This window comes from Pezoporus wallicus, unplaced genomic scaffold (genome assembly GCF_028554395.1).
Source record: "Pezoporus wallicus isolate ANWC-B61680 ecotype Strahan unplaced genomic scaffold, APGP_CSIRO_Pwel_v1 contig_6787, whole genome shotgun sequence".
Classification (NCBI taxonomy): domain Eukaryota; kingdom Metazoa; phylum Chordata; class Aves; order Psittaciformes; family Psittacidae; genus Pezoporus; species Pezoporus wallicus.
The window spans coordinates 1,569,890-1,597,634 of record NW_026636951.1 but is presented as its reverse complement, the minus strand read 5'-3'; the positions used below and the strand labels follow the sequence as shown (position 1 = coordinate 1,597,634).

The 27,745-nt window shown below is 39.6% G+C and overlaps 2 protein-coding genes across 7 annotated transcripts in view; one reads left to right on the top strand and one right to left on the bottom strand.

Moving 5' to 3' along the window:
• Window positions 1–2,251: 2,251 nt before the first annotated feature.
• KIF11 (kinesin family member 11) lies at window positions 2,252–18,402 on the bottom strand. Of its 2 annotated transcripts, XM_057402311.1 has the most exons (22): window positions 18,245–18,402; window positions 15,563–15,695; window positions 15,338–15,435; window positions 15,173–15,251; window positions 14,651–14,836; window positions 14,434–14,558; window positions 13,134–13,224; window positions 12,605–12,847; window positions 12,394–12,489; window positions 11,668–11,756; window positions 11,052–11,139; window positions 10,118–10,306; window positions 8,809–9,016; window positions 8,384–8,556; window positions 7,944–8,066; window positions 7,139–7,297; window positions 6,613–6,752; window positions 5,696–5,975; window positions 4,433–4,655; window positions 4,033–4,184; window positions 3,613–3,729; window positions 2,252–2,869 (listed from the first exon to the last, which is right to left on the bottom strand). In XM_057402311.1, the coding sequence occupies exons 1-22, from the start codon at window positions 18,340–18,342 to the stop codon at window positions 2,747–2,749; spliced, it is 3,213 nt and encodes a 1,070-aa protein (XP_057258294.1). In that variant the 5' UTR covers window positions 18,343–18,402; the 3' UTR covers window positions 2,252–2,746. The 2 variants fall into 2 exon arrangements, with proteins under 2 accessions (XP_057258294.1, XP_057258295.1); XM_057402312.1 differs by lacking the exon at window positions 12,605–12,847.
• Window positions 18,403–18,815: 413 nt separating this feature from the next.
• The window catches only part of IDE (insulin degrading enzyme), a 75,968-nt gene continuing 67,038 nt past the window's right edge, over window positions 18,816–27,745 (top strand). Inside the window, exon 1 of one of the 5 annotated variants that reach the window (XM_057402318.1) lies at window positions 18,816–18,923. Coding sequence is in view for 2 of the 5 variants with exons in the window: in XM_057402314.1 (XP_057258297.1) it covers window positions 25,411–25,523 (113 nt within the window). In the remaining 3 variants the exon portion in view is untranslated. Of the gene's footprint in view, window positions 18,924–24,544; window positions 24,718–25,168; window positions 25,193–25,280; window positions 25,524–27,745 lie in introns of those variants that run through there. The other 4 variants (XM_057402316.1, XM_057402317.1, XM_057402314.1 and 1 more) reach the window with 4 other exon arrangements.

Here is a 27,745-nt window from a genome sequence, read left to right as displayed (position 1 = left end):
CAGCTCTCTCTTATGCTAATTCAGTCAGGGTACAACCTTGTTATTTGTTCTGTGGAAATGGCTTCCTACTCTTATAAAGGATGCCTTATAACCAGACAAATTCAAACTATGCCATTTCTTCCCTCTGGATTAGACCTCTGAATCCAGTGGCTATATACAAGAAATAGCTCTTGCTTTTTCTTACCTTCTTTTCTCAGTCATACACCATACAGTATACCAAAACAAATAGGCATTGCTTTCTACTCTGGGCAATGCCCACAGAGTGGGGAACCTAGAGAACACATTAGGATAACAGTTTAGTTACTGAAAGCCTCTATTAGCACTGCAGCAAAGCTCAAGAGGTAGGTCAATCATCTTTTTGTTAAATGTTGCTCTTCATAAAACAATACCTTGCCCAAGCTTGAACAAGGAATTATCTTTGTGGAAACATAAATTCAATATTAGCTTTTGAAACACGCTCTTTTAACAGGTGCTTGACAAAAAGCTTGGCAAAATGCTTATTTCTAAGTCACAATTAAAGGCCAGTACTTGAGCCGTGGGCTAATGCTTTAGTGTTAGAGCCATCTAGTGGGCGAAGAGACACAGAGCTGAGACGAGTTCTGCATCCGGATTTTTCATTCTATTCTTCCTGCTGGTGTGACACCATAACCAGTGAAACAACCATCTGCCTTTTTTTTTTTGGCCAGTATTGCAAAAGAAAGAAAACATGACTCTGAGGGGTATTTAGAAAAAAAGAGAAAGTATGCAAGGAGGCCATTAAATTCACACAGGTGTTAAGTCTCCAGGTTATCAGGAAAACAACTTGTGCCTGTACCAGAGGAAACCAAACAGCTAGGGTAGAGGAGACAGTCTTAAAGATGTTAAAGCTAGGAAGCACAAATTCTGGCACGATTTTATGGGTATGACTCTCCCTGGTTACTGGCTGTTCCAGTTTATTCATACTGATTCTGTGAAAGCCCATAGGGAAAATGGAGTAGCAGGATAAAAGGATGACAAGCCTCTCCTATTTGGCTTAGGCCCTTCAATACAACTGTGGGATCAACATTTCTGGTTAAATTTTAGTTACCCAAATGATTTCTTGAAGCATCTTGGAAGATCATAGTAATAGCTAGTGTTCAAAAGTATGTGGTGAAGAAAATGTATCCTAGGCCCTGGAGAGTTCTTAGGTCTGTTAAATTTCTGGTGCCAGAATTTTACAATATACCAAACAATCTCTGAAGGAGACAGCTTCCAGTGTTTCACATCCCTTGCGATGACAGAAGGACTTATTATATAAACTACTTGCCAAGATACCATACCCAACCCCCCAAAAATTCTGTGTTTCTTATTAGTTTGAAAGGAAATGAATGCTTTCCCCTCCTTGTATCAGGCTGTTAAGAAAAAACAATCAACTTCACCCACAGAGGCAAAAGAAACAATAGTAGGAGGTATGAGGGTGCATCAGACTGATGAATGGTCTATCTCATGCTGCAGTTTGGAGAATTAGTACAAGGTCATACTCTAAATGATCCTTGGAGTATGCCCTTGAACTGATTCTTAAATTTGCAAGATTCAGACAGCACAGGACTGCAGTGCGCTGTCTGCATGGTGTCCAAAGTGTCTAGCTGGTTGACATACCTGCTCAAATAGACACACAGACCACCCACATAAAGAAACATCAACCTAAGCCTGCAAGCTAGATATGGAAAAATTTACAGTCTCCTAAATCATATTTGGCAACTAAGAATGGTGCTTCAATTTAAATTAAGTCTGCCATCCAGTGTCTCTCCCCACTCCCATAATTATCCTATTTGCATTTTTTTTAGTACACAGTAGCTTGAAGCTTTTTCAAATCCTCAGGTAAGCAGAATGAGAACAGCTGGTCAGACGTTACTGTCAATTACTGGAAATTCACTGTTACACAACATAGGACCTGCATTTGTAACCAAGTTTGCATGTATTCTTGTAAGCATCCAATTCTTAAAAGAAATCCTGCCAGTTTACAATACACAAGCTGTGGTTGACATCATATGCAAGGCAACCATCACAGCTGCAGGTTAAGATGAAAATAATAACAGTGGGGTTCAAAATAAATGAAAATAAAAAACCCCCAAACCTAGCAGTGAGACTTCCATATACTGAAAAAGCACTGAAACAGAGCTATTGTCCATTATGAAACAGAGGAAAGAACCATCCTTGTTTGACAGCGCACGATGTATGACATAGATGCTAATGTTTTCACTAAATTAAACATGGTAATATAAAATGAAAGTCATGTAAGCTTGTTTTATTCTGAGGAAGGCGCTTATGACATTTGTTTTCCAAGTATCAATGATTTATTTGAGGTATCCCAGGCAAAATCAGCTACTTCATAAAAACAGGAATCAAACTAGAAAGCAGGTACAAAACCAAAACACTATTTACAGTTAATCAAAATATAAAATGGTAGCTGGTAATGCTGACAAAGCATTTTACCTCATCCCTTTCTACTGTTTCAAATCTGAGAAAAGGATACCTTACTTGAGAACATAAAAGTCTATTTAACATACAGCACCACATTTCTTTTCCCTGTTTTTTAAAAAAAGTCTGTTAATACTTTGTAAGCTATAGCATATAAAAATGGGACAAAAGCAGGACATCTGACAGGTCAATCTTTTGATCCAACTTTGCATCAATATATCACTATATACAGAGACCGAGAATAACCAAAGTTATGGCTCAATAGAGAATGAAGTATTTCAAAAGAGGGATCTGCAGTGGGTATATCTTAGTTCAGTGATCTTAAAGGAGGCTTAAATTTGGGAAGAAACTGTTCTGTCGTATCTTCTACCTTGCTCTCCACTGCAGCTGCAGATCTGTTCTCTTTATCCTTTCTGTGACTCCTTTTGCGCTGGGATTTAAACAAAACGTCCAATGTTAAGAGAATACAAGAAAACCCCAAGGACTACTTATTCATGTACACTGCATTACATAGTGTTCTGAGAAAACAAGTTAGTAAAACTCCTGAAAAATATCCCTAATATTAGATTTACTGAAGAGATGTATTGTAGACATCTGGAAGTTCAGCAGGTTCTTTTAAGGGATCCAAGACAAGTAAACACGCCACACACACCTCAAGCAAACATAGAAGGGCTATAGACAGTTACAATGGTAAAGTAAGAGGCTCAAAAGGAAAGAAGGTAAAAACAAAAGAAAACCACAACCTGCCAAACAAACACTACCACCCCAAAAAAAAAAAAATCACTACCACCCTCAAAACCCAGAAGAAGCAAGAAAGCTAGCATTTCTGTCTGGCCTTTAAGAAAAGGCTCCACATCTAATTTCAACTTTTCTATTAACACACGTGTTTATATCTAGTAAATTATGACAGTGTTTTTCATGCAGGATTATCTGCTGAGCAGCTCAGTACTGTCTGTCCAGCTTGCCAGAAACTTGCATTATTTTATCTGGTGTTAACTGTTACCAGAATCTGTTATTTCATCTCAAGTTTAACAAAGCAAACTCTACAGGATTTAGAGACGTTCTTAGTGTACACTAAATTATAGTAGGTGACTTTAGATTACAACACTATTATGGAACGATAATTTTCCTTCATTCTTAAATACAGCTGTTTGGAGTATCTGTAGAAGTTACCTGGAAAAAGGGAATGCCACCATTTGCTTGGCAGCACATGTTTGCATCCACTGAGGATTTGTCACTAGCAAGGCTTTCACTTGCTTCTTGCAACCCTTCCTCTTCTTCCAACAGGTCCTAAAGCAGAAGTTTTCAGAAAAGTGTATTTAATGTACTAAGCATGATCAGACCTATTAAAGTCATGGCACTTCCGTTTTTGAAAAACGGAAATGAAAGTCTCTAAATTATTAATGTTTCCCCTTATTTTTCAAGATGCTGCTTTTGTCAAAAAGCTCAGCACATGTAGCTCCAAGTACCCTGCAAAATACAAGTGCTGCAACAGCTCTGGGGTTCAAAGTCAACTCTCCACAACAGCATGAAAAAAATCCTAAAGATGTGAAATACTCACTGAAGAGCTTTATTTACCCTTCACACACATACCTGATCTACATTATCCTCCACCTCTGTCACACTGTCCAGGACAGCATCAAGCTTTAGTTGTCTTTGCCTTAATTGCTCCAGCAGAAGTTCCCGGGGTTCTGTTCTCACAAGTGTGACTGGATAGATGTAGTCTTTTCTCTGTGGAGTTGCCCCTTTAATGAAGATTGTACACTAATGAAAGGCACTATTAAACACTTTCAGCATCTGCTTTAATTACAGCTCCTGAATTTTACATTAACTTAACAAAGTCATGCTTTGTTCAGTCATCATTCTTTGCATGCACCTTAAAAAAGGTGTCAGGCTGCTAGCAATAGTATGCTCCCATTGGCCTTCTCTTACAAATTCTGCAACTCAAATTGCTTTCTGTAAGACCATCCTGTCCCCAACCTACTTTAAATACCTGTTGGAACATCCACTTTAAGATCCTCTTGCAGGAAATCATTAACCTGAGTCAGTCCACGCTCTGCTTCCTCATAAAGTGCCAGCTTCTCCTTCAGAAATATTTCCTGGTCAACCTTTATCTGCTCCAGAAAGCCATTCAGTACCTTCTGGTCAGCAGCTTTTTGTCTACCAATGCAGTTGTCAATTTCAGCTATGGCTGTATCACAGCTGTCTTCATTTTTCTGCAAACAAGTCAAAAGCACAACTAGTAATACCAAGTTAACAGTAAAGTTATGGCCTCTTTTCTAAGATGTGGTACACGATTAAAGACATGACTTGAAACGAAAACAACTGAGACCTCAAACTGAGAAGTTTCAGTGCTAGTTTTACACACTCATTTTGAGAACTATCTTCAGAAGAGATTCAGTTTCTTAGAAAGTATGATCATTTTAGAGAGCTACTCATAAGAATAAAGATGATGCCATTTGGTTCAGATCAGATTTCTCATGCTTCTATGTACAACCCTGCACAGGATTAGGATATTCAAGTGAAACCGAAAATCCTACAAGCACTAGAAGCTTTATGCATTTGTAAGGCAAAACATTTTCAGCTGTTCCCACTGGAATGAAATGCCTGAAGTGTTCTGTAGGTGTAACGGATACAGGAGTGTCTTAAGACTGCAAATACTTTTAACAAGCAAGCTTTTCTTTCTGAAAGTTAGCAAAAAGTTGGATTTGCCTATTTCAGTACCCATTAGAACAATCAGGTAGAGTAAGTGAAGTTTGTGATGGAAATTAAAAAATAAAAAAAGGAGAGAGAAAAACTCTCAGATAAGAGGCCAGAACTAGTAAATACTTAAAAGGAATGCTTTCTGCCATAATGTTAATCCATCTGACTAATAAAATCATTTGCATCCTCCAGAATACAATCTGTATTTGATAACTGTGCAAATCTTTCAGGGACACTATTGGTAGATAAAGCTTTAGAATTGAGAGATGTGCACTACCAAAAAGATGTAAAAACTCTCCCAAATTACAAGCAGAAGTTAGCTACATGGATTAATCAAAACACCATTTTATGAAGTTACTTGCATTTTAAGTTCAAAGTCTTAAGTTAAGCTTCTGATTTCTCTATTTAAACCAATTAACATAAATCTGCTGTGACCAAAAAAACACCACTGCCATTTTCTTTCTGCCTATAAGTGAAAACATTCCCCCTACAAATTCTACTATAGAAGTTTTTTCCCAGAATGTTGTATTAGGCTACAAATGACTATATGTACCTTTTGTAAACACTCAAGTTGCTGGTTCTCATCACTGAAGCGCAATAGCTGCCGATTGGTAAGGTCGACTATCTGAGCAGTCATAAATTCACCCCATTTATCAGTATCCTGAGACACATTTTTGAGATTGGTGAGAAGCTGACAACAGTAGTCAGTGGATTTTTCCAGCATCATCTTGTTTTCAGCATTTATGGTCCTGAGGTCTTGAGAGAAATTATCCAGAGATGCAATAAATTTGCTGTGATTGGAAGTTGCACTGCTGACAAGGTCTGTAGTTTTCCTGCAACAACATGTTTGTAAGAGTTCAGAGATTTTGAAAGGTGGATTTTAGTACTTTCTGTATTTAGAAATATTTGAGACCAGCAGCAGTGAAGTAGCACAGCTCTATCAAACCAGTTAATTATAATGTTGTTGCTCTATTTAGCAGATTTACAAATTGCAGCACTTTGAGCAGTAGGTTTGTTAAATCCCCTAAGAAAAGCCCACCCAAAAACCCAGAAAACCCAACCACAAACTAAAAACAATTTCAGCAAGGCCTTAGTTACTCAGCCTGAAACTGAATGAAGCATGCTGTAATAGATGCACTATTATACTTCAAGCTAACCCTTTATGGTACTGAGTTCTGGATCCCAGCCATACCAAGGGCAGTTCATTAGCATATTGCTCCCCAAACCACGGTCTCTTATCTGCAATATACTCAAGAGACAAGTTTCAGGAAAAGCCTTGTAGGGCTACCTTTTACTCTGGGGAAAGGTGAACTATGATCTATATTCTGTGGCAGAACTCAGGTCTAACATAGAGGTCTTGTCCGGAAGAGTTTATAAACATATAGGTATGAAGAGCATCTAATTTTGCAGTCCTCTTCATACATAGTTTTATCTCACATCAGTATACATGAGAAGTAATCTGCTCCTTACAGGTGAACATTTTCTTGTACAATGGAGATGGTGGTCTTCAAGCTTCCATTTTTTGCAAGTACATTAGTTAAGTTCTTCTGAGTCTCCTGAGCAAAAACGTCAAGCTGGCTTTGCAGTAAGAGCATCAACTGAGCTGCATTCTAATGAAAAAGTGTCAGACATTTCACTGTTATTCTGTACTTTTCAACATTCTTAAAAGGTACTTGAATGCCTTTATTAAAAATGCAGCAAATAAAAAGCTTTGTTGTTTTACAATTTTTGTAGAGAAGATACAGACACTTTGCTTTTGGAAATACATGTAAACACATACACTGGACATGCTTAGAGCAATGGTATGTTTTTTTTTGTTACCTTCCTATACAAGCTTCTTAAAGCAGCCCATCAAAGGCTGAAAAGAGTTAGATCATCAACTTACTATCCTAACAGTTCTCCTGAAACAAGTACAACAGTTTACTGCTACAACGAGTTTAAAATCAAAACAAGCAATCACATTTGGTGTTAGAATTTCTTTTAACTCCAAGGATACCTTTGTATGTGCCAACCTCGTCATTTCCACTTCTTCTTTTAAATTCTCACAATCATTCTGAAGCTGAAGAAAAACACTGGCTGTTTCTTCCCGTAATTCTTTCAAAGTGAGAGAAAGATCTTCAAAGAAGGTATCAATTTCCTTTTTATGACCCTCCATCTTTGAAAGAAGGTTTTATTAAAGTTAGATATTTGTCTGTTGGTGGGAACTGGATACTTTTCCCTAGCATAGTTTATACAGAAATTGTTAAAGGCACTAATAAAATATTGTGCATAAAAGGTGGAAAGTAACACTTAGAACAATCTGAAGTGACATACTGGAACTTGGTATGGGCTTTTCCAAACACAAAATTTGGCATGTGAGATAGAAAAAAAAATAGGAAGACGCAGACAAGGTACTTGTTAAGACAAGAACAAGAAGCAAGAGCTGGTAAGCCATGCACTATTTGTTGAAGAGATTGGGTTATAAGAGTTAAAACTTTTCTGAGTTGGTTATTTTAGACTTCTAAAACACAGGAGAGACTATATTAAAGGTATTTGTTACATATAGTTTTAGGCATCCATGTTACCATTCTTACGTGGCATTTAGATGAGCAGTTCTGCCAATATAGGAAATAAACAAATACACCACATGTAGAAGTGGAAAAGAAGCCTGAAAGAAAGAGGTAAAAGGCAGGACTCATGGGACAGGATAAAACGACAAAAGCCAGACCAGAACTGGAAACACTCTGACACGCTGCAGAAAAACCACTGTTATCTGCAAATTAAATAAAATAAGAGGACAAGAGATAACATATATACATTACCTTGTCAACCACAACAGAGTATTTCTTCATGTTATTCTGAAACTGACAGTTTAGCCCCAAGACAAATTCTAACATTGGTGTCAAGCTATTTAATGCTCTTCCTAATCCAGATGTATGTTCCTCCTAGGAGCAGCAGGGGGAAGGAAAAACAAAAAAAAAGTATGGCATGATATGACTGTTCCTTCATCTACATTTGTAAGAAGCTATTCATATACATATCCATGTACTCTGCTATGACAGCATTTGCTGTACAAGTACATTGGAGCTTGTGGGGGTGACATGCAAGGGGAAATGGGGAAGGACATAATCATGGCCAGGAACTGAAGCAGAGACAGGCAGAGGACATGAGAAAAAACCCCTATACAATATTTACAGAACCCCTTTTGACTGAGAACAGTTTAATCTATTTAAGTAATATATGAGTATGTATATTTACTAACAATTAATCTCAGCAGTTCAGCTTTACAATCAAGCGACAGATTCTCATGTTGTATTATTTTTTTGGACACGTGAGAAACTTCAGTAGACACCAATTCTTTAACAGAGGCAAAAGATGCCGATACAACTGATGCAAGACTATTAGCTGCTGAAGAACTGGTAGACAGGAGGTTACCTACAAAAGAAATCAAGAAGTGTTACAAGTATTTTTTATAAGCTCTACCATCGGACAGAAATTCCTTTTATTGCTCATCACCTTATTGACTCTTACAGCACAGAAAGGCTGTTAATCTACATTACTAATGCAACTGTTATCATTACATTGCTTAAAATAAAGCCTCTTCCACTTACTAAAACAGATCTATTTTAGGAAATGGTCTTTGGGACTATTGTTGCAAAAACTCAGTGATACAGATACTGCACTTACCTATAAAATTTGTGTAAGATGTCAACATCTGCTGCTGCTTCAAACTGTTTTCAGTAACTAAATCTTGTATTTTGTTGAACAAATCATTCATTTGTCCTGCAAATGTATTTTGGACGATAGCATTGTGTTGATCAACAACCTTCTTACGGTCCAGTTTTGCATGGAGGCCAGATACATCTTCTGTAGTTTCTTGAACTGTACTAAGTAACTACAATTTCAAGTTATTTTGGTCAGTCTTTAAACAAGAAGTATATATTATATAAGAAAGTTAAAGAAGTTATTTCCCTACAAAGACAGGTATTTCCTTTCTAAATCCTGGTGTTACGTCATTCGTAGTCTTAGAACACAGAAGGAAGTTACCTGTAAAGGCCATTTGTTCTTTGAAATTAAAGCATTAACAGCTTCTTAAATACTAAGTATGTCCTTTAAGATACCATTTATCCCAGAATAGTAAAAAAAAAAAAATCCTCACCACTTCAACTTTTTCTGAAAGATTTGACAGTAAATATATTCCTTAATAGTACTCAAGCAAGAGGCTTCCAGTACTATTCTGTGATAAATAATTGAGAATTTGAACACATAGTGGCTTCTTGGTTTTATAGTCAGCATAAATGACTTCTGTACCTATTTCTCTTACACACTCACAACCCACATGAAAAACACTATGCATCCCCTCCCATCCTTACAGGAGTCGGAGTAGAAAGATATTTTCATGTTGACTAAAGATACAAAGTTTTATCACTTTGCAGTTTAAATAGCAGGACATTCTCTCCCCACATCAAGTCTGTTTTGATAATTACAAGCAATCTACAAACATCAAAATGTAGATACCCTAAAATACAGGCATAACAAAACAACAGTTTCCATTATTTAGTGAGTGTAAATTACTGCACACATCTCTGCAAAGCTTTTTGCTGTTTTTCTACCCCGATTATATATAACTCACTCTTTTGTAGGGCCAGCCATAAGTTCCTAGTAAAGCAAGCTACTTATTCCACAAAACAGCTCATGACATAGATAGTGCAAAGCACTGGAACTCTCATGACAACCTGGCCTGAAGGAAAGATTAGCTCCAGACCAACCAGTGTGTTTAGCAGTCAACTGTCAATATTACCACAAAGTCCTGCAATCTAAAGTAGATTTTCATCATAATATAATTTATAGAGAGAGCTAATCCTACTTGTCCTATCTTAAATTCAGGTTTTGTCACTTTCTCATCATGATTTAGCAAAAATTATTTCCTTGAACAGCCTACGAATCTCCCAAACATAGGAAGCTACTGTTACAGTTAGGTGCAAACTGTGACAACCTTGCTAGCTGTGCCATGAAGTTTTTGTTCAGTGTTTTCCAAAACTGAAACCACATATTCTTCTTCAGCCAGATGAATCTTTGTTTCTTGCAGATCTTTCTGGGTTTCTTCCAGTTCTTTCTCCTTGATTTGCAGATCTGTTTTACATTGTTCGAGCTCATTTTTATTAACTGTGAATAATTCAGTGATCTAAAGCAGAAGACAAAAATCAATAGGGAAACACTCATTTTGTAAGGTCAACAGAACTATCTCTCAAATTACACCAAAATACCAGAAGGCAAATTTCATCTAGCAATGTAGTTTCAGCTATAAGGCTCAGAGGTCTTAGACAACAGATAGCACAAACCAACACCATATTCATTGTAATAATCTCTTGCTTCCCCACTCAAAACACAATACCAAGCAGTTGTTACAACACAGTAAGAGAAAAAAAGAAATCCCACTAACCAAACTTAAGATAGAATAAGAGAGTTAGTAAAGCTGATTACACAGAGTAGTTATGTATTTCAGCAAATTAACAGCTGCATTTCTTTTAAAGAGAAAGCTCTCATTTTCTGTGTAATTTGTTAGTGGGAACTCATCACCTTCTCCTCTCTCCCTTATTCTTTGCTCTTAAGCAAATACCCGTCAATTGAGACACCATTTTTACAGGCAGATATTTTGCCAAAAACCCAACCGAGCAAATTAAAGTGCTAGACATTAAAAGAGCATTGTTTTTTTTTTTTTAAATAAAAATATTGCATCCTGCAACTAGCATTTGATACTTCAACTTCCTAACATAAAGAATTAGGAAGCTTCCACTCTTGATTATTTAGAGAACTTTAAGAACAAAAACTTTTCAGGAAGTTCTTTGCTCCAACCTTTTCCTTCGTTCCCCAAAAGGTTTCTTTCCTTTTTTGACAGATTTAATCCACAGTTGAGAAATGTCACTTACTCTTTTCACTTCTTCCTCCATGACACTGATTTTGTCAATATACTCTGCAATTTGTTCTTCCTGAACTGTTAGCTTTCCATTAAGGGCTCTCAAGCAAGGATTAAAACAAATAAACAAATTAGTCAAGTAAGCTGATTTCAAGTTTATCTACTGGTTTTTATAATACATATTTAGCAACTTCAAAATGTATTGCTAACTTCTGTATGAAAAGCAGGTAATTTTCACCTAATGCAAAAAGGATTTGAAATGATTTTCCATTGTAAATTTTCTGTGTGAGCTAGCCATCTTACAAAGTGAAGTAAATTATGTCTAGTTTACTCTTCTATATGAGCTTCCACTGAAAGAATGGCTCCATGGGGTAAAGCTGCATCACAGCTATGCTTACTGGAAGTTACACATATAAAATATGTGCAACAAATAAAATCCTTAGTGCAAGCCTACTCTTTAGGCTTCTATCTGTATAATAACTAATGTCTAAGAAACCAGTTGGCTAAATTCTCCTTACTATCTTCAATTTTCTGGTGTGAAAGTAGATCCAAAAGCGTATTTGTGTAACAATAGGTACCAGTATCCGAGATTTGTTGTTAGAGACTTTATAGAAATTGTAAGGACATACTCATAATTTTCAAGAGAAATATAGACTCCATTTTTTTCTCGTGCAGCAGCAAGGTCTCGCCTCAGACGCTCAATCTCTTCAGTGTATTCCTGCATAAAGGAACAATCACTTGTAAATGTCTGAATTCCTACTTTGCTTTCAAGATTTATCTTAAAAGATACTTTACAAAGAATGCTGTGTAGCTGTTTTGCATCAGCACTTCTGTTACAAATAAGTTCAGTATAGCACCATTTAAATTCATAACACTGGATAGATTTAGATATTGAAACATCCCACTTCAATCATACTTGGTCACATATAACAGCCTACAATAAGAATCCTTGCTTCTTTAGTAGTCAACTACTTTATATTCATATTTACTAACAATTTCACTTTAATTCAGGCATTCTGTAGGGAATGAAGCTGCTAATACAGTAAGCCCACAAATAAACATCCAGTGCCATTTACTGGCTCTCCACTGACTTGTAAATAGATAATCCATACACAAGAGTCATGGCTAGTAGTAATAGCCCTCTCTATCCAGTTTTACTCTTTGCAACAGTTTCGGTGTATGCAAAGTGACTAATGCTATACCAGTTTGAAAACAGGAGTTCAGTGATTAAAATTACCTCAGAAAAGCACCACTACTAGTTACAGCTTCTCCACAATTCTATTATTCCTTCATAGCAAAATCTATGTTAACAGAATCAAACCTAACCTGTAGATTGAAATACATGTGTAGCTTACCTTAATAAGAGCTTTTTTTGTTAGCTTCTGATTAACTTCAGGCTTGTTCATTATATTCTTTGCTCTGTGGGCATATTCTAGCGTACTCAGGGTTTCCTGTGATAAACAGATGTAGTAACAGTATATCAAGATGAGGAGTTCACCAATATTTTTGTATCATTAGCAAACTATAATATCTATTTTAGAAATGGATTTTCAGGCTTATATTTACCTCAAGATTTACAGATGCAGGAGAAACTGTGGCAATTATTGATGTTTTTGTTCGTCCTCCAAGAGAATCTTGGAGGATTCTTGTGAGTTTAGATTCCCTGTATGGAATATGTGGGGCTCTTTCTACTAGAGCAGTAATAACTCTTCCTAGAGTCAGGAGAGACTGGTTGATATTTCCAGCTTCACGAGCTCTTTTGTCAACTGCCCCAGATCGACCAATGTTTTCACTTCCTGCAAGATCAACCTGAAAGACAAGAGGAAGGACATCCTTCTGTCTCAAATGACCCTGAAGAATGCTCACCCCACAGTGTTACAGAATGCAACACACAAACCAGCTTATGAGTTGTGAAGGATGTCAAATGGGACTAATGTTTTTCAAAGTGACTAGTCCATATCTTATTACAGAAAATGATTTCTCCCCCTTATTGGAAAACAGACCATAGCCCACCTTAGATCAAGGGAATGAGGTCAGATTATTCTAGTTGATTATTTTAAGAATGTCATCAACAACACTTAGTTCAAATTCTTACCAAGTTTAGCTTTCCAATTTTAACAAGTTCTTCTCCATCTATTGTTGTTTCTTTCATGTGGATGGTAATAGAAAATACAGAGTGGGAACGGCTATAAAAGAATTCAGTTTTCCTTTAATATGCTTTTACAATAAGAAGCTGACATATAGAAAGACACAAACATGAAATTAGACCAGTTTGACCATGCATAAAACCAGTTCAGGCAGAATAAGTTATCTAAATTCCCTGTAATTTCAGATTTAATTAGTTCTGTGTTCTAATCTGTGGTAACCAAATACCCATTCCCCTGCACTAGTACACAGATGTGCTCAGCTTATTTTAAAATAGAATGATGACTTGGGCAGGGTGTTCCTTGCTTATTACAACACTGGATGACTATTTGCTCAGTGACATAGCTATCACATCTGCAGTTTAAGAATGACAAATTAGTAATACACGATGATATTTTTGACCAAGATGTCTCTACTAGATTCTGAATGAACTGCAATCATATTAAGTAGCCTGCATTGCTACATTACCCTCTTCAATCTTATGTCCAACTTCCAGAATTGTGGTGCAAGAGTCCCAAACGCTGTCAACAAGTTTTTATTTAGTAAACAGGATTGGCAAAAAAAAAAAACACAAACAAACCCAGCCACCTATAACAGCTAAAACAAAGTCAACCCATCTCTGCAATACAGGTATGCCAGCTAAATATCTTCCAAACTTCGAGCGGACTACAGCATTCTTTTTGAAGATGTACAGTATCTACTGCAGAGAATATTAATTGCATGATACAACATACAATGTATATCACTTACGAGTATGTCAGAGTTCTTTTTGTTTCCATAGGCATAGAAAGCCTTGAAAGAGTTAACTTTGAGGTTTAATTAAATTTCAATATTCTAGATGCCAGATTAAGAACATTCTGCTACTTATATCTCAGCTAGAGTTAGGTGGAATGCCAGGGCTACTGCCTACTGCATATTAACATGGGACATATTCGTAACAAAGCATGCAAACTGTGAACAAGAGGAAGCTTGTGTAGAAAATCACAGAGAGAAATAGCTTGCCTATTTTTAAGATGAGAAGCATTCAGATTTTATAATGCCCCTTCACACACCTATTAGAATTGCCCTACAGGATGTGATAAGGGAGTTGTAAATATGGCTTTCTGATGCACATTTGACAATCTAAACTGTGATACAGAATCTCAAGATCATGCCAGGTTTGCACTAGCTTCAACATCATTTACTCCTTCAGCAAGATCCTGTTTAATAAAACAAGAACAAAAAGTTTCTGAAACTGTGAGGATTTGTACCTGGAATATGCATTCATGTAAGTAGCTGCAGTAGTTCTTTTTGCTGCACCCCTTTCCAGGATTTGGTAGACTTCATTTTTGTTGTGTACAGTTATTTCTTCCAAGCCTTTAATAATTACACCCCGCTGTCAGAAAATAATACAAGCTTATTATACATCTCTCAAACTCAACAATCCTGAAAGCTTTACGATAACAAATTTTGGAAGACAGAACTAACCTTGTTTCGAGGATCATCAAACATCTGCAGTCTTTCTCCGACATCAGGAGTAGGATTCAGAAGATCAAAAAGCTCCTCATTATAGATTTCCAAAAGAGAGACTTTCACAGAAAATTCAGAACCATTCTCCGTCAGTTTTTCGAATATTTGATGCAATGTACGGGGTATTATACCTGCCAGTGGATCCTGTAAGTTAAATATTTAATACATAAATCTACTGAGAGAGATTTGAGGGTGGGGGTGGAATTACAACTAAATAGTCACAATTTGTTATAAGCAAAAATGCCTTGGACAAAGATAATCTTCCATATAAAGATCACCAAGACTTGCGTACATGCATTAAAAATGTAAATGTTTGATTCTCATATAAATGAATGAGACCATTTATTAATTTACAAATATTTCAGGAAAGTCAACTTCAGGATTTGCAAGGCATCAATTTCTGGTTTTCCTTATCCTTCTATAGTTTCTAATATTTGAACTAATGTATAAACAAGAGAAGTCTCTGGAACAAAAATATACCTCTTCCCAAGTATATTCCTCATTGGGTGACCGTTCCCCTTCCATTGTGAAGGTCTTACCGGTACCAGTTTGGCCATAACTGTGAGAATAAAAAAGTTAAAGTGTAATCAATAAACTAAAATTAAAAGAAAATTTCTTTATAATAATTATTATTGGCTTACTTACGCAAACACTGTACAGTTGTAGCCCATAATAACTTCATCCAAAATGGGACACACAACACTCCGGTATACATCAATTTGCTTTGCCTGAGCTCCAAAAATCTATTGAGACAAAGAAAACCCATCCCATTTATCTTTACAGTAATGTAGAGCATCACACAGTAATCAGACCATAACAGAGAAATGTATTGACTTGTTTCTACAAGTCCCCAACTTGACAAACAGTTACCATATCAAATGTGTAAGTCTTTCTTGATGTCTTATCTGTCACTCCTCCAGTGCGGACACTAACTTCCTTTCTTGCTTGATCACAGTCTACAACAGGATAGGAGCCTGCTTTACGTTCTGAAGCATTAAAAGGCCTAAAAGACAGGAGTTAAGAATATAGATTGCTAACAAGAACATAAACTGACAAAGCAGTAATGCCACCCAGTTTAAAGATCCAGAATAGTGTAATTGAGTAAAAGGGACATAAAGCTTTTAACTTAATTTGTTTAATAATTAAGGAAAAACTGCTGCAATTGGGCAGTTTCCAGACCTTGCTTCTCTTCCACCCACTGTGGAACAACTCAAGAATCTACAGCTTTTAGTTTGTTTACATATATATTTTTCAACAAGTCCATAAATACTTTTAAGATCATTTACATGCCTACACAGCTAACTTCCACTAGAAAATGTTGTTCAATTGCAGGAGGGGTAGAAGATCAAACATACCAAATAGTTGTATAAACAAGAGCCTTCAAAAAAGGCAAAAGTTGCACATGAAAGTTAAGGCAGTAGCAAATTCAATTGATTACATTTTTAAATTTCCTTTTTCATTTACACAAGCAATGAAGCCTGCATCTCACACTGATGACAATACTTCAAAGCACCAGAAATACCAATAGGGCCTGCTAATTGTAGAACAGTAAGCAATACCAGAACCTTAGTACCTTAGTAACCTTTAAAATATTTTGACAGTAGAGGCACTTCAGATGCTGTTTCTTTAAATAATAATGTTAAAAAAAAAATAAATACCACAATTGCACAGCATCTCGAGTTTCCTGACTCTTGTGGCTAAGATTTCTTCCCCAACATAGCACCGAGGCCAAAGCGTTAGATTTTAGACTTACCACTAGACACTTTACTGCAAGACTGGTGGCAACAGATGATCACTAAAAACACACTCACAGAGCCAAGTTACAGCTTTGGTTTTGTGACTTTTAAATTTACAGGAGACTGAACAATGAATATATTCTGCTCTATAATTATATACATCAGTGAAACAAATGCAGGCATCTTAACGATATGCTAAACCACAACCTGCATCAAAAGGAGCGTGACCAGCAGGATGATCAGGGACTGGAGCACCTCCCTTATGAAGACAGGCTGAGAAAGTTGGGGCTGTTCAGCCTGGAGAAGAGAAGGCTGCATGGAGACCTCATAGCAACCTTCCAGTAACTGAAGGGGGGCTATAAGGCAGTGTTCAAGAACAGGCTGGACGAGGCCTTGGGTGATATGATTTAGTGTAAGGTGTCCCTGCCCATGGCAGGGGGTTGGAACTAGATGATCTTAAGGTCCTTTCCAACCCTAACTATTCTATGATTCTAAGAAGATCTTTACTGTGAGTGTTGTGAGGCACTGGGGTTGCCCAAGGGAGCTGCGAATGCTTCATCCTTGGCAGTGTTCTAGCTGGGCTGGACAGAGCCTTAGGCAACATGGTTTAGTGTGAGGTGTCCCTGCCCACGGCAGGGGGCTTTGAACTCTATGATCCCAAGATCCTTTCCAAACCTAACCATTCTATGATTGTATTATTGAAAAGCTCTGACACATAAGGTTTTAGAAGCAAATCTGAAATAAAATTAATAGAATTGCATCTATCTACCAATTTGTAAGGTAAAGAGAACCTGACTGGTGAAGGAAAGAAACCAAAAAGGCAAAGTGAGAGGAACATGTACTAGTGCAAACACATTGAAGCTCTATTAAAAAAGAAAAGCTGTACAACAGGCAAGAGCAAAGGCGAGTTAGAAAGTTCTTAAGGGTTAAGAACTGAATGTTGACACAGTCTACAAGTTGCAACAAAAGCAAAACACTATACCAAGGACAATCCTGATGCTACTGACATATTGAGCATTATATTTAATTAAAATACACTGTATTTAGTTCAAATATGCACTGATACTTAGTGAGGCTATTCCAGAAGAACTGACTAATCAGATGAAAAAGAAAATGATCACTCCTGACAGCATTTCACACTCAGTTGCTTCAATAACGTTATTCTTCTTTTGCAACTGCAATGATTTACATCAACACTTTCACCCATTCGATAGCATTGGTTTCAGCAGCTTTTTAGTAGTATTTCAAAAATAAGATAAAATCGCTTTTCATTTCTATTATCATTGTGTATCTGTAAAAATAGAAAGTCCAAGCTTGAAGATAATTGCAAAAGGCATTAACAACAATAAGCCAACATCTGCAGCTCTGGCTCAAAAAAGAGGAAAACAAACCCTTTACCACTCCCCGCCCCATCCCCCCCCAACCCTAAACAAACCACACACACAAAAAAAGGAAAAACTTCCAGAAGTATTTTGAGCACTGTTCTTAAGCAATTATCAGCATTACACTTTTAACAAGCAATACTTTAAGAACCTTTAAGAGCCAGTATCAGTGAGCAAGTCACGTCAAAACTACATCCCGCAGCTCTCTCTTAGCGGCCACTGAGCAGCAGGAGTCAGGGCCGCAGGCAGCGCGGCACCTCTACAGCCCCTCACAAGAAGACGGCCTCGGCCCGCCGAGCACAGCGGGTCCCCCGAGAGGCTGCGCAGCGTACACTCCAGGCCGAGGTTCCGGAGGGTCCTCACCGGCTGCCCGTTTACCCGTGCTGCTGGCAGGTCCTCAACGCTCGCCCGGGTCGGGGGGCCGCCGCGCCTACCTGCACCGCACCACCACTTGGATGTTCTTGCCCTTTTCCTCCTTCTTAGAGCTGCTGCTGCTGCTGCTGCCGCCTCCCTGGAAGCCGAAAGAAGCCATGGCAGGCCTCGGCGCCAAGCGTGGCGGGGGGAAAGCGATGCGAAGCGCTGAGGGCGATGCACCGGGACCGCTGAGGATGCTGCCAACCACCCGCCTCAACCGCTACCGCACTTCGGCTGGGGCGCGCGCTCTGCCGGTTACTTTGAACCACGCACCGCCCCACGGCCCAGCCAATCAGCGGGAGCGCGCGGGGCACCATGGGACCAATTTTTAAATCCTGGTGGTGACGCACGCGCTTGCCCCGTCGTGAGCGCGCTGCATGCTGGGAGCTGTAGTGCCCGGTCCGTTGTCACCACGTGACCGAGCGGGGTGGGGAGCGGCACCCCGGTCACGGCAGAGGAATGCGGATTTGACCTGGCTCCTTAAGTCCTGGTGCTGCCGAGCTCGCAGCCCGCCCCGCCGTGATGTTTCACCTGATGTCCACCTCGAAGCTATTTCTTGGCACCGCTACTGCGGGCGCTCACGAGAGAGCAGCCGGGAAACGCGCGGCCTCCTTGGCAGCTGCCGCTCCACATCCGTGGATTTAAGAGCACCCAAATTTCTCACCAGCGTTACCGTTCTTCAAGATGCGCATCGTCCAGGTAACTTTCCCTCACAGGCCAAGCCCACTGGCTATCCATCCTTCTGTCCTCACTGCTCTCCAGTTAGGCCACGTTTCCTTTAAACGTCACGTTCAAAATCAGGAACCACCACCGAGACAGTGTTCGTGGAGTGGAAGCATTACTTTGCCTGCTTTGACAAAGGATTACCTTTCTATTTACCCATCGGGGCGCAGCGTTCACAATTCACAGCAGGGCTCCCTGAGCTTGTCTCCAGAGCAATTCAGCAATGTCACAATGAATTCTACACGTAACACCTTTCAACATGTTTACAGGTTGATGTTGCCTGCTCAGTTAAGTGGGAAAGTCCTACATTAGGATTAAAATAAATTGCTAAAGGTTCAAAATAAAGCACCGTGCATGCACCGCATCAGTCTTTTATTTTGAAACTAGATCACGTGAACCACGCGAAGTACAAGTTTGTATCCTCTCACCAGCTGTTCATGTCACTTCTTGCAAGAGCTTCCTTTGAGAGGGTATTAAAAGCTTTGCTAGGTGGAGATCTATGACAGGGTAACAGGTCTTGTGGGCAGACAGGAAGAAGCAGGTGTTAGAGAAGATTTAACTGGTCTGATGTGCTTTGTTTTCAACAAATCTGTTCTGGCTCCTAGACTGTCATCCGCCTGTTATGGTCTACAGTGCTACAGTGTTTTGCTGCTGTTGTTCTAGGGCTTTCCCAGTTGCTAAAATTTTGATTACACATTTATACCCTTCTTCCCCCCCCCTTAATTGGCTACTTTGAAACTTACGCCTCCTCCATGAGTTCTTGGAGTTAGTAACAAATGAATCCTAACCCACAAGGCTTGTGGTAATTTTTCTGACAGTGACATGAAGCAGCATCAGATTATGGTCCTCTACCATTTCTCTCCAAAATTAGAACAATGTCAGAGCCAATCAATCTTATACTAGGCAGGAAAAACAGGATCTGAGAAATACACACATTATTTTTACAGATGACATGAAGTGTTGGATTCCTGGTCTGCTAAGAGCAGAAATCCATTCAGAAAACATTAACATTCAACAAATTTGTCTGTCATTTTAAATACTGACTGATGATGAGATAGGACAAGAGCCATGAAATCTTTACAGTGATTAGTAACAATTTTAATTTTCAGTTTTTCTGAGCATGTAAGACTTTACTGCTTGCATGCCACTGAAAACAATACAACGTTAAAGTATAGCACATAAATATATGAAAACTGCTTTTCAAGGACAGACACTCAGAAGTTAGTAACTGCCAGATGCATTATTGCCCTTCAACATAATTTTTTAATTGGCCTCAAACCCAAAAAAAAGGCAATGATTCTGCAGAAAAAGTTTGTAACAAAACACTTAAAATTAATATGCAGACAACTAAGGACCTGTATTTTTGAACAGTCCTAGAGCTTAACTTTCTAACCAAAAGGAGTTTGGTGCTAATTGGATGCTAATTTTTTTCCCTCTAATGAAACACTAAGAATCACAATAACGTTTTTTCAGTTATGCCAAGATTTAACCAAGTGGGAAAATTAAGAAAAAAGCAATATCCATTGCAAACAAATCAAAACTGCCCTTATTTCTACTTGCTTTTTGTATTCCATACATGCTAAGAGCAAAAATAATTCATACAGACAATTGTGTAGAGGCTACTGTTAGACTGAAAAGTCAAATGTATGCAAATATACTGAATTGTTACCTTCTACTCTACACTACTTCATATGCATCATACAAATGAAGGCAGCACTGGAATACAAGAAGTCTTTTCTTCCCATTTCTGCCTGTTCTTTTCTAGTATGAAAGCGTTAACTTGCATTAGTCAGAATCTTGCTCAAAATATATCTCTCGCAACCACAGAAGAAGAGATCATTCAAACCTGCATTTAAACAAGAGTAATCTATTTAATTATTGGGAGTTCAATCTGGCTGATAGCTACCTTTGCCACAGCTGTGGTAAATGGAAAATATGTATTTCTGGTAATTAGGTTAGCTTAAAGAACGCATACAGTTTAATAGATGCAGCTCTGTTTTACAAGGTCAATTTATAGCATACATTTTCTTAGACTAGGTAGAGCCTAACGATACCACTACCCTATAAACAAAAACTGAGTAATAGGGAGCTAGCTTTTCACAAGCAATAAATATGAGAACAAAAGAAACAAAAATACTTAGGCTAGTCCTAACAGTGATGGGGAGAATGACCTCTAAAAAGGCATGTACATCATCTGTGACAAATATGGGGGTTTTGTGTTGTTTTTAAAGACAGGAAATAAATTACAGAAAATTATATAATAATGCACACAATTTCCAGTGAAATGACTTCAGCAGAGGTTACTAATCCCCATTTACTCATCAAAAAGGACAACTTTTCACTAAAGCTTGCCAAGAAGTCACTGTATTATAGCAACATAGACAATGCATGTATCAAAACAAAACAGTGTTTTCCTAGGATTCGTATCAGATGACCTGGGTAATCATAGGTATGGAGGCCTAACCAGTAATAAAACTATTGACACTGAACACCTAAACACAATTAGCTAAGAATTAAGAAAGGTTATAATAATGGAAAGACTTAAGATAATTAATACAAATTATAAGTCTGAGTGAGACTTCTTCAAGGCTTAGTAACACCTGTTTTGATTGCCAACGTGCTACACAGTGTTATGAGCCGTACTGAACAAGTGGAGAGTTTAATGCTATCAGTGACATAGGAAAAATTTACTGATAAATTGCATATTCACATTAAAGGGGAGATTACCTACAGCTTTATGATAAACATAAAGCAATTTCTAGCCTTTGAACAGCCTGATTGGCCAGTAATACTGTAACCTCTATGTTGTCCACATACAGAAAGTTAAACAATCAGGACTTACACACAGATGCTGTACTGGTATTTTCTCAGCTGAGGACAGAGTTCTCCTTCAAAGTAACAGGATAATTATTTCACTGTTAAAGATGCAATGCAATAACTCTTGTTAAACATTAAGGACTGATGCATGTATAAAATGATTAAAACCAGTATCGGTTTCAACTAACCAGGGAAACTACACAGAATAAAGGATCTCCTTTTTCTGCATGTATGCCACATCACTGACACAGACACATAAGAACTTTTACATAGTTTTATTAATTTATAGTTTTATTCACCATAATAAAAAATTAACAGCACACATAGTGGGGTATATGCATTTGTGTAATTAGGTTAGAGTCAAGCTTATAGTTTTCTACACATTTACCTGTTTTCAGTTAAGGAAATGGCATCCTTTACATAAAAGGAAACACTGAACGGGAAGATTAGAAACTTACAGACTTGACAATACCAACTGAAGTCAACAGGAAATGTCTCCTTGGCTTCTCATTATATTTTGACTTTAATATTTTAAAATTTAATTCATTCACTATTTCTGAACTGAGAGCAATCAACAGACAATATTTTTTCATACATGCCTTGTCATGAAATTGCCATTATTTATTTTGGAGTGGAAACAACCATAAGATATGTGTTTTTTTTCAGCCTGAGGCCAGTTTTCTACAAAGCCCTTTTATATACAATTACAATTTGAATTTAATCCAGAATGTGAGCTAGGTGGAAAAATATGCTTCCATTAAAAGCACATCAAGACTTAAGAGTTCTATACTTGCTGCCTCTTAGCCTTCAAGAGGAATATAAGATATCAGTTTTGTTCTAAATTATTTGTAATCTTCCTGCTTTGAGGATCTGTTTCCCTGCACTGTACTGTTATGTCACATAACCTGAAGAGGGGTCTCCACACTGCTACTCCATAGGGCTTCTTCATGGGAATTTCTGAATAATTTCCACACTTATGCTAGATCATACTTAGGTTCATTTGATCTTTTGGACAGCACCTCTTTTCCACTAGAAAAACACTAGGACAGATGAAGAAGGGAGAACTGAAAGCACCAGTTGTCTATGAACAGTTAAAATTTTGCAGGGAAGGAATCTTAGTTGCTGGACTACATTGAGAAAGGAATTTTACTGAAAGTCCTCTTTACTTTTGCTGATGGTGTCATCAAAAGGTAAAAATATCTTTGAAACATGGAAAAGATCCAAAATAGTGGATGAGTGTAATTTTGTCTAGTAGAAACTGAAACAAGAGAGGGATTAGATTATAAGAACACAATCAGTGCCATTGAATACCCACAAAATAAGTTTACTGTGGATAGAATAGGTATAAAGTACAGTAGGTGTAACATCTGCTGCAGTAGTTACGTTAGCTGCATGAGGAGGTGTGCTCTTTCATCACCACAGGTACAGAAGCAGAAGTGCTGGCTGCAGATGCTACTATTAGCAGACCACCACAGCTTTGCTGGTGCAGTCTGCTTTCCCAGGATTGCCCCTGTGTATGCCCTAGGCAAGATCTATAGTGAAAGGCAGGATTTACCAGAGCAGCTAAACATACATCAGGCCAGCATTGGCTGAATATGGAAGTATGGCTACATCAGGCTAGCAAAATCTCTGTCAGAACCTGAAAAGTAATAAACTGCCTGAAACTCTGTATACTTCTATAGCTTTCACCCCTACGTAATAACTGATAGAACATACTTCAACTTGCGTTAACAGTAAGGGCAGAAGCATTCCTACTATACATCCAATTTAAGAAAGCAACTCTAATTCACCTTCTTGTCCCCAATTGCTCCAGAGAGGGAGGAGACAGATCATGAAGAGGCACTCACCTGGCAGTGTGCTTTCTGCCACAGTGGTATTACCCTCTCTGATGCAATGGCAACAGACAGATTTAAGATTTCACCATTTCTCCTGTCCTCTTTCTCTGTGGCCTCATCTTCACTTCTGCATACACTAGCAAATGGAAAAAAACCCAGACTGCCTCAAACTAGAATCCCATGAGGACCAAAGATATCCTTAATTTTCACAGGAGTTAACATATTGTGTTATAATTAGGCTCCCACACAGTTCTAAATCCAGTTAATTTAGGTGAAAACTACCGTCTTGCTCCAACCATTAGTGTAACTTGAGAGACCATTCTGTGTCTAAACTGAGGCCCGAAGTGTGGGTGTACTTGATGTAGACACAGACGTTTTAAACTGGGTAGCGCAGGTACTGGTAAGAGCGTCTCTATAGCAGCACAGACCTCAGTAGAAACCAGCAGCTGAATGTCTACCCAAATCCCCTGACAGATTTTGTTGACCATACGAAGTAGTGTGTTGCCACTTCTCTAACATCTTATTTGACCAAAGCTGACTAGTTTAATACGGCAAATACATCTTCAGTCCCACCTCTGGATGCAGAACTAACCTTAGTTAACTCGTCAGGCCACATCTTTTTACCTTTTTATAACAGGAGGAGGAGCTTCTAGCTATGAGATACCACCTGTAATAAAGGCAAGCAGTGGGGAAGCTAAAATCAGGCATTAAATGTAGCACATGAAGATTTTTTTCTTTCTCTTTGATAAATAAGAAATAGGAAAATACATACATCTGAAGAAAACATTACTAGAACTGCAAACAGTGGGGTTTTCTGGAGTGTTTTTTTTGCTTTGGTTGGTTGGGTTTTTTTTTTCAAGAAGGGAATTAAAGCAGGCTGCCACAACCACAACTTTCCCACAGGGAAATCTACCGAGAAAGAAAAAAAAAAAAAAGCTCCCCAGAAAACCAAATACATGGAGTTATAACAGAAGTTCAACCGTATCCAGCATTTCCATCTCTCCGGCCCATCCTGCATAGAGAGCCCCGTGCTCGGAGCAGGGTGAGCCGCGATTCCGCAGACCTTCCGCAGCAGGGGAGCAGCAGACAGAAGGCTCCCGAAGCAGAGCTCCCACAAGGTAAATTCTCTCCCCGGAGAACGGAAGACTGACACCCGCTGCACGGGGAGATCTGAAATCTCTGCCACTCAGGACGGCACCGCACCCACTGTACTCAAATTACGAGGCGCCTAATTACCTTTTGTCTTGGCTTTCGCCGGCAGGAACGCAGAGCCCGGCCGCCAGGAAGCGGACGGGCCGCTCCCTCGGCGCCGGGCCGCAACACGGTCTCTTCGCGGGCGCTAGCCCAGCCCCGCGAAGACAGCAGCAGCAGCAACGGGGTCGCCCCGCTGTCCTTCCCGCCGCAGCCCCGTCCGCCTCCGCCGGACGCTACTTCCCACCGCCCCCCTGCCCCGCCACGACTACTGTCGCCCCGGCTCTCCGCCCAGCCATCCACCCCCTCCACCCCCTCCGCCTCCTCCCATAGGCCCCCTGCCCCCTCCCCAGCAGCAGCCCCGGCCCTCCAGGCAGCAGGGACAGTCTCTAGCACCCCCAGGTACAGGCCCCGCTAGGCCTGGCGTGGTGGTGGCGGCCCCGCCGGGCGCGGAGGGCGGACGGGACCCCGAGGGCGCCGGGGAGGGATTGGCCAGGCTGCGAGGGGAGGCGGGCGGAGAAGATGGCGCCGAGGAGCGGCGCGTGCTGAGGCGAGCGGAGCCGGGCCGGGGCGGGCGGCGGTGGCGGGGAGAGGCCGGGCGCTGACGGTGGGGCCGGGATATGCGGCAGCGGCTGCTTCCTGTGCTGAGGAGGGCTCTCCTGGGCTTAGCGCGCCCCTGCGCCGTCCCGGCCTCCCAGGTTTTCTCTCAGTGCCGGCGGCGCAGCTTTCTCGGGTACGGTGCGTGTTTGGCGGGGGGTGGGACGGGTGAGTTGGGGCCGGCCCCCGGGTCCCCGCACTGTGAGGTCGGAGACCCCTTCCTGTCCCCCACTGCGTTGTGTAAGAGGTGGCGGAGCGGCCGGGGCACCTTGCGCGGGCAGGGGGGCAACCAGGGCAGCGGAAACGCGGGGCTCGGGCGGGAGTGATGAGGGAGCTGGGGCGGCGGGCCCGTGTGTGCCGAGGAGGCCTGTGTCCTGCGCTGCCCTGCCCTGCCCGAGCCCGGTGTCCTGTGTGTCTTTAGCAGCACCTCGGCTGGCAAAGCAGGCTTGGTCATCAGCCTCATGGCTATGGCGCGGCGTTAGCTGTCCGGTGTGCTCGCTTTGTTATGTTTGTCCTCCTCCCCCCCCCCAAAAAAAAAAAAAGACCCCGGAATTTGCATGTTGCTTAACTTGCCATGTCTTCCTGAGCCATAAATGGTAAAAAAAAAAAAAAAAAGTTTAAATTCTTTGCAAAGAAACTGTTATGAGAGTTACCCAGGGTTGATGGCACTGGTCTCTTCAGTATGTGTCAAGCTGTCCAGTACTGGCACTGTGTGTGTCTTGTTTTTGTGTGTGTGTTACTAGTTCCAGTGGAGACACTAAGTAATCTCGATGGAGGGAGGAGCGGCGGGAGGCTTGGCATGGTTCGCTTTAGGGGCAAATTAAACTGCGTAACAACTCGGTAAAGTTTTTCCAGGAAGGGAGCTGGGTAGGGGAAAGAGGCAAAGTTGTTTTCTTTCTTTCTTTAGCACCGTATCTGTTATTTTAATAGCAAAACCTATATTTAACACTGCAAAAGCAAGACATATCAAGAGTAACATCTTTCGGGGGGGGGGGGGGGTGGGGTTATGGTGATTCATGCTGTCAATGCTTGTGTGTCAAAATTTGGATGTACCGTTATTGTTCATAATTGCAGCGAATGCTCCGGTATTGTAAGGGTGATCCACAGTGTATGTTTGGAGCTAATGCTTTTCTTGGGCTCTAGGTTGTCCTGCTAGATTACTTGTCTTTAAGCTTGTGCAAATATGCAGTATTTGGACTTAACTTTGTGTGTGAGTAGGCCTGTTGTTTTTTCATACTGCCTACAGCCATGATTTAATCATCTGTTTAATTGTGAATTAGGATTTTCATAAACAATAATGATATGAGAGCAGGTGTAGTGCTTTCACATATTTTTGAAGATGAAAACGTGAAAATTAATAACCTTTTCTTTAATTACATGTGCCCTGTTTCCGTTTCTGAATTTTGTTTATTCCTCACCTTTTTTCAGCTTTACCTTTTTCTTCTCATAGAATTTTTAACCTTCATGTGCATGTCCAGTATTTCTCGGATAATATTCTCAGATAATATTTCTCAGATAATTTCTCAGAACTTCTTATCGCCCCTGTTCTAGTTAGGATGTCCCTACAAGGTTCATGTTTGCATGTTTTTTTGCTCCCTTTCTGCCTTCAGTCGCTTGTAAGGCTGCGGTTTAGTCCCTTAGATGAAACCCTACCTTTGGGACTTTGATCAGAGTGTGAAGGATACAGCTTATTTTGCACATGAAGTAGTTCCCTACCCTGTTAGATCTAGAAGAAGAAAGCGGGAAGGGACAAAAAAGTTCTTTACCTCCAGTGCTTCACTGAACTGGAAGGTGTTAGGCTCCTAGCTGGGGGTCATTGTAGGTTATTGTAGAAGTCATTTACTAAAAATACTGTCAGACCATTTGAGAGATCACAAGTTGATATTTTAGATATATTAATTCTATTGTATTAGATTCTTTCATAATAGTTTTAACAAGGTAAGAATCAGAAAGTTTGTAGTAATAGATGTCTGTGGAGGAATTTAATTGGATTTGTGTCCAGTTATGCATTTGTATATGCAGGTGTGTCAGTGAATATGTTTTCAGCTTTCATGATGTTCATAAGTTGATACAATATGAAATAGCACTGTGTATATGTAATAAGGTGATTTTTGATGGAGTTTGATTGAAAGTTGCTTCACTGTAGCTTTCTGTTTAGATCTCACCTTCTGCAGCTTGTTTTTGGAATGAGTCAGAGCTATAGCTTGCCTGAGAAATTCAGATGAAAAAAAAATGCTGTAGAACTGAGAGTTTACCTACAGTGTTAACAGTAGAGATAGAATTGTTCAAAATCATAATAACTAGAAAACAGAAGAGGTAAATAGCCAGGACTTCCTTTGTTGCAACACATCACTGCTG

Excerpts from the sequence above, each read along its gene's own strand:
- KIF11 (XM_057402311.1), bottom strand. The coding sequence starts at position 18,342 with ATGGCTTCTTTCGGCTTCCAGGGAGGCGGCAGCAGCAGCAGCAGCAGC. Across the intron at positions 15,436-15,562 it reads AGACTTACACATTTGATATG|ATTTTTGGAGCTCAGGCAAA; the intron begins GTAACTGTTTGT and ends TTGTCTCAATAG. Across the intron at positions 15,252-15,337 it reads TACAACTGTACAGTGTTTGC|TTATGGCCAAACTGGTACCG; the intron begins GTAAGTAAGCCA and ends TTATTCTCACAG.